The sequence below is a fragment of the Dromiciops gliroides genome, chromosome 6 (assembly GCF_019393635.1).
Source record: "Dromiciops gliroides isolate mDroGli1 chromosome 6, mDroGli1.pri, whole genome shotgun sequence".
Classification (NCBI taxonomy): Eukaryota; Metazoa; Chordata; class Mammalia; order Microbiotheria; family Microbiotheriidae; genus Dromiciops; species Dromiciops gliroides.
The window spans coordinates 21,547,909-21,554,834 of NC_057866.1; the positions used below are offsets into that span (position 1 = coordinate 21,547,909).

General features: G+C 36.4%; 1 protein-coding gene across 1 annotated transcript; it reads right to left on the reverse strand.

The window, feature by feature from the left end:
• Positions 1 to 660: 660 nt before the first annotated feature.
• Positions 661 to 1,635, reverse strand: LOC122731926 (vomeronasal type-1 receptor 3-like). Its single transcript, XM_043972171.1, has one exon. The coding sequence runs from the start codon at positions 1,633 to 1,635 to the stop codon at positions 661 to 663; it is 975 nt and encodes a 324-aa protein (XP_043828106.1).
• Positions 1,636 to 6,926: the final 5,291 nt, after the last annotated feature.

Sequence of the window (6,926 nt, forward strand, 5' to 3'; positions counted from 1 at the left end):
AATTGATATGACTGGACTATCAATTAAGACCATATGGGATTAAATCTTCCTTCCTATCTATGAAAGTGATATGACCCTGAACTCTTTATTAAACCCTAAAGGGCCTTTGCTTTCTCCTGTATTCAAAAATAATGTTGTACTCAGTGATTTCTAAAGTGCCTTCCATTCTATATTGCTTGAAATAATGTAGTTTTGCAAGCACCTAATATTAACAACATCACTAATAATCTCTAACATTTATAAAGAATTTACAATGTGCTAAACACTGAGAAAATTGCTTTACACTTTACAATTAATAAAATCACATTTGATGCTCGCAATAGCCCTCTGAGTCAGGTGTTATTATTATCCCCTCTTTACAATTGAGGAACCAGAGGCAAATAAAAGTTAAGTGACTTGTCCAGGGCCACACAGAAATAAGTATTTGAGAAGAGATTTTAATAGATGACCAGTGTTCTATCCCTTGCCCCACATGGCTGCATCTATCTCTTTCCTATTAGCCCAAGAACTTTTTGTCCTGAATTGACTAATATATATGTAAAGTATCTTAGAGTTGAGAAAACAAAATAATTTCTTTCTGATTTAGGGAAATGTCACAATTTGCCTCAGTATTCCATAGGTAGAATGACTGGATTGGACTACATAAAACTCAAAGATATTTCAGCTTTGCAATTGCAAGGCTTTGTGGTGTTTGTTCTGAGAAGTTGAAGGACAGGGGCAGGACTTTTTCATCCTTTGGAAAAGATAACAAGAATTGGAGATCTGGGAGTCACTGCTGATTAGGACATAGGGGATAAATGATGGATAACATAGAGTCAAAAGAACACAGATGTGTAACATCCATTGTTTTGTATCTTGAAAATTGTCCATATAAATAATAAAGATGAAACTGACTGAATAAAAGTACAAAAATATGCTCAGCATCAGTAGGATGGTTTTGGTGGCTCTGATCTCTGGGGAGGCTCTTGGAGTAAGGCTTGTTCCAAGAGTATGTTGAACTTGCTGATGATGTCTGTATAGGACAAAAATCATGTAGCCACTGCTAATGACCATGACACTCACAAAGACTCCTTCATAAAGTGATTTCCAGCTTATAAATGCTGAAGTAGGCCTGGTGTATCTATTTAAAGAGCAAATCCCTAGATTCCTACTTTGATTACTGTTGCTATTGTTCTTAACACCAGTCACACTAGAAAACAAAGGCACACTTAATAGCTGACTGAAGATCCATATTAAGATACAGCAAGAAATAATGTACTTTGGAGCTCTGATTCTGAGTTCTGCCCATCTAATGTTGCAGGAGCTGATGGTGATGGTCTGGAATACACTCAGGAAGCAGTTGCTACAAAGGGTTAGGCTCCTGGACGTTCTTTGCAGGTAAATTAGGGTTTTACAACCAATGTTGTCAAGGAAAAATTTCACTTGCAACAACTGGATTGCCCATGGGACCCCCCTGAAGAGAATTGTTAAAATGTTGGAAAAGGTCAAATTAATGATAATCAGGTCAATAGGTCTTGTTTTATAGCCAGTGATTAAATGAAAACTATACAGGTAAAGAACTAAAACATTACCTAAGATTCCAATCATAATTTGTAGTACATAGAGAAAATACAAGATATCGCCATAAGAATACATTTTGTATTAGTCTTGGGACAGGAATGGATCCACAGTGACCTAGAGAGAGAGAGAGAGAGAGAGATAGAAGATTGTATTAAAGAACCGTGGTTTGCCATTAGCATTCAAAATCTTCCACATTTTTCATATTAACTTCAGTAAAGTTCATTTTGTATGGAACAGTAAAGGACTTTTAGAAAGTGTTTTATTCCTAACAACTTTTTCAGGTTAGTAATTCCAAAATGTATATCCTTGGACATTTTAAAATGTTTGCAATTGTGACCACGTACTGTTGTTTTCTTAATTTCTGTTTAGCCTATCACCAGAAGAATATTTAGTCTATCAGAAAACAAACATTTATTTTTGTTGGGCTTTTTGTTTTGGTAGGGCAATGAGGGTAAATGACTTGCCCAGGGTCACACAGCTAGTAAGTGTCAAGTGTCTGAGGCCAGATTTGAACTCAGCTCCTCCTGAATCCAGGGCCAGTGCTCTATCCACTGCACCACTTAGCTGCCCCCAGAAAATAAACATTTATTAAACTCTTCTTATGTAACAGGTATGATCCTAAGCACTGGAGATACCTCCTTCTCCCCCGAAAAGTAAAGAAAAACAAACAAACCAGACCTCAGATTGCTCACAAGCTAATTAATGAAACAAAATGCAAAGAAAAGTAAAATCTATATAAATATAAATAGGAAATACTTAAGTGAAATGGAATTTTATTTGTGACTTAAAGAAAGGCAGTAGGTAGAGAAAATGAGGGATAGTGTTCCAGGCATATGGGGATAGCCAGAAAAAAAAAATACTTAGCACTGAAAAATAGAGAATCTTGTTGTTCAAAGAGCAAGGGGGATGGTATCAGTAGATCAGAAAGTAAATTTCAGTGGGTGAGGTATAAGAATAAAAAGAAGATGGATAGGTTATAAAAGGAATGCAAGATAATTTTGTATCTCATCCTTTCCATAATAGAGAGCCAGTGGAGATTATTGGGAGTAGGGGTTTGATGTGATAACAAGTGGACTTTAGGAAAATAACTTTAGCATTGAATTGGGAATGAAGTAGAAAGGATTTGGCAGGCACACTCAGGTACGAAGTGTTGAGGGCCACAGAAATAGTAGTACTAGTGTCAGAGAACAAAGAGCTCATATTAGACAGATGTTGTATGTATGAAGTAGACAAAACTTGGCAACAGATTGGATATGAACAGGGGGATGAGGGTTAGTGAGGAGTCAAGGATCACGAACAGGTAAGAACTGAGAAGGGATGGAAGTGTTAAATTGGAAAGATAATGAATTTTTTTTTGCACATGGTGAAATCAAATGGTCTGGTGGTACATCCACTTCATGATGTCTAAAAAAAAGCAATTGAAGATACCAGATTAGAGGTATACAGAGTTTCAAGTAGCACAGGTAGATTTGAGAATCATTAACTAAGAGATGGTAATGAAAGGCATGGAAGTTGAGATCACCAAGGAAAGTCATAAACAGAAAGAAGAAAAGAAGCTACCTAAAAGAAATCTGGGTTACACCTACAGTTAGAGTGTTTGATCTAGAATAGGATCCAGCAAAGGACCATACCAATGACAAAAAATATGATTATATCAATGTATGTAGAACATGTTTTTGACAAAATATAACAAATGTTCTTATTTAAAATGTTAGAAAGTTTAGGAATAATGAAGTTTTTCCCCCAAACAGATATCTGTTTAACTAAAACCAAGATCATGAATCTATAAAAATGATAACCTTGCATCCATCACAGTAAGATCAGGGTTGAATCAAGGATTATGACCACCATCTTTATAATATTGTAATTCTATATCTGGTCTATGGAATATATAGCACATAGAGAATATATTATATTGTGTTACATTATGTTATATCACATTACATTATATATGATATAACATTTATGATATTATATGCAGGCATTCCCATTCATAAGTATATATAATGATGATACTGTAAATAAATATGATTTATTGGAGAGGAGAAGGGGAGGAGGAGGATAGTGATGAAGAGGGTGAGGAGGACAAATAAGAGGAAGGAGAGAACAAGGGGAGAAAGAAGAGAAGGAGGAAGAAGAAGAAGGAAATAAAGAACAAAAGGCAGGAAGGAAGAGGAGAATAAAGAAGAGTAGAGGATAACAGAAGAGGAAAAGCTTAAGGATATAATTTCTTATGCTTAATGAAGTTGCTTTAATAATTAATACTTAATAATATCATTAATAAGTAATAATAACTTAATAAATGGATTTGATGTGGGCATGCTTCAGAACCAACTGAATGATCAGGATGTTAATATTCGATTTATGAGTGATGAAATGTCCAAAATATTTCCTCTCGTTGTTTTAAAAGCTGAGATGAGAATGAATAAGTGAAATTATTTAATAGGTAAGAGATGAGTTTCATGGTACTAAGATTATTATTCATATCCCCCCTGAACACAATGGGCACAATACATTCAATAGAGCTCCTTTGTCATAAAATGTAAGGGCTTCATTTCTGTCAGATGAATTCTTAATGTGATCTTGTCCACAAGACACATTAGATCATGTGACTCATTTTCAGCTCCAGCTTTTTAAAAGCTGAAAGCTTAGACATGTACATTACATAGAATAGTCACCTAAAAAGCTGCACTAAGAGCATCACTGGCTTAAAATTTTAATCATACATTTGCTACTGTGGCTGCTTTTGTTGTCATTTGAAGGTTTGAGGTGAGGGAAAAAAAGTTCCATACTATGGTTTTTTTCATGCTATGTTATAATTTTATTTTAAGATATATTGAAGCAGGCTACACCAATATTTTCCAATGAGAGACACAATGATTTCTCAAAGAATCTCTCAACTGCTTTCCATCCCAGACATCCCAGTCTAGTCAAATTCAGTCTTTTCTATGCCCGGGAATAAGGGCTTAAATAAACTCTGAGAAAAAGGGATGCATTAAAATATATACATATTTAAATGCCAGCCAGTGATCCATCCCATTTCACCCTCCACCCTGATAATATTTTGGCTGCAGAAATTGTTTTGTATCAGTCTATGTATTGCCCATAATAACTGGAGTGGAGCGGGGATGGCAAGAAATCATTATTAATCTGGCATATAGAAAAAAGCTTCAAGATATTCTTCAAGGTTTCAGAGGCAGTAAATTCAGACACAGTAAATGCTAGTCCAACTGGAATTTACAATCAGGTACACTTCTTCTAAGCAAGGATCTTTAACAATTATGCAAACTTCATGGATAGCCGTGGCCCATAGAGGCAAAAAGGCTAAGAACTGTGTGATAGCTGTAGATCTTAGACTGATCTGCATTAAATGAATGAGAAAGGTAAGGTTTCTAAAGGAAGAGTAAAAGGAGAGAAAATTCAAGGAGTCAATCATGAAGGCTCAGTGTGGGTGCAAGAAGCCAGAGCTACTTGGCAGTTTGCCTATCAAGGCTGTATACACACAGATTGGAACAGTGTGAATGCACTGGGATGGGATTTGGGATTTGGTTTCAAGTAGAATCTCTTTACTTTGCTACTTCTGTCTGTTTGCAGAAGAGAGTCAATAATAAGCAGAGTCAATAATCTCTCTGGAGCTCAGTTGCCTCATCTGGAAAATGAGGCCTTTTGACTAAAGGAAATCAGACCTCTCTTCAAATACGTGTGTGTGTGTGTGTGTGTGTGTGTGTGTGTGTGAGAGAGAGAGAGAGAGAGAGAGATACAAAGACATACAGATACAGAGACAGAAAGACAGAGAAACAGATGAGACAGAGAGACAGAAAGAGAAACAGAGATGAGGAGAGGACAAGATACATGGAAAGAAATAGAGAAAAAGACAGTAACAAAGATAGAGACAGAGAAAGAGACAGAAATAGAAGCAGAGGGACACAGAGACAGAAATAGAGACAGAGATACCATGCCTTGTTATTTCAGAAACCTGTGTACATCTTCAGCTCTCCCCACAGGGCTTTTCATCTTATTATCCACTTTCTTTCAGAGCACTGGGCAGAGGATGTCGTTTGGTCAGGTGGATGGGCCTCAAGTCACAGAAAACAGGAGCTAAGGTCCTTCCCTATAGATTCTTTAAGACAGTCAGGATGCTAAGTTCACCCTGAGAGGTTAAAACACATTTTACAATGATTTTTTTCACCTAACAGACTCTGAATAGAGATAAAGGATCCTTCTTGCTCATTATATTGTGATCAGACACAGTAATCACAGACTCCTTCCCTGAGTGAAACAGCATAGAAATAACTAGGACTCAGATTCTTCCTGAAGCTGATTCTCATTCAATATCCCTGAGCTTCAGGATTTTAGAATTGTGCCATACACTTCCCTAATGTTTGAAGGTGCACAGTAGGGAGGGGACATAGGAATAAATACCAACTAAGCACCTATAGTAAATAATGTTATATCTGGAATTGTAAGAACAGCATAATACATACTGAGACAGCTTCCATCAAATCCCTTATGAATCTCTAGAAAGGAGAAGCTTGAAGTCTAACTAGGGATTTTTTCTTTCTTTCTAGGAATCTCTTTCTCTGAGTTCTAGGAACAAAGGGACTCACCAGGCTAGTCTGTTCTCCCAGAGAACAGTGTAGAATTATGTCCACCACATTGGGTGTGCATGTGTGGGTATATGCGTGCATGGGTATGGCAGGGATGGTGAAGGTTAGAGTTATAGGGAGTGACTTACATGATCTCATTTCCCCCAAGAGCTGTTATTATCATGTCTCCTGTAGTAATAATAATAATTTTTCAAAAAGACACTCATCCAGAGGGATGTGGGAAGCATCTGAAGAAAAAAAAAGAACAAATCTTTTATCTCAGATGTAAATCCCTATAAAAATGGATAGTGCTTAATTAGATATCTAAAGGAGCACCTCTGGACATTTGGGATAGAAACATTTTTCTCTGCCTCTTAAGAGGGAAGAAGGGAAGGAAAACCTGTCAAAGTCAGAAAGAAGAGGGAATTTAGTGATCTCTGAATACTAAGGTGTGAGGCCATAGTCCATGTTTAAATTTCCTGATGTCATTTTTTTTTCTATTATGCATGTCAAGGATTCTCAGGCTTTCTAATAATAATGGTAATGAATCACATTTATGTAGCTCTGTAACCTTTGAAATGAACTTTCTGTGCAATATGTCATTTGATTCTCATTACATTGCTATGAAAATAGATTGGCATTATCCAAAACGAGGTAGATGTGAAATATGACTGAAAGAATGATAAATTGACTTTCCCAGGGTCTCACAGATGGAAAATAACCAAGATGGGATTCAAACTCAAGTCACATTACTCCAAACAGTGCACTCTATCCAGTGTA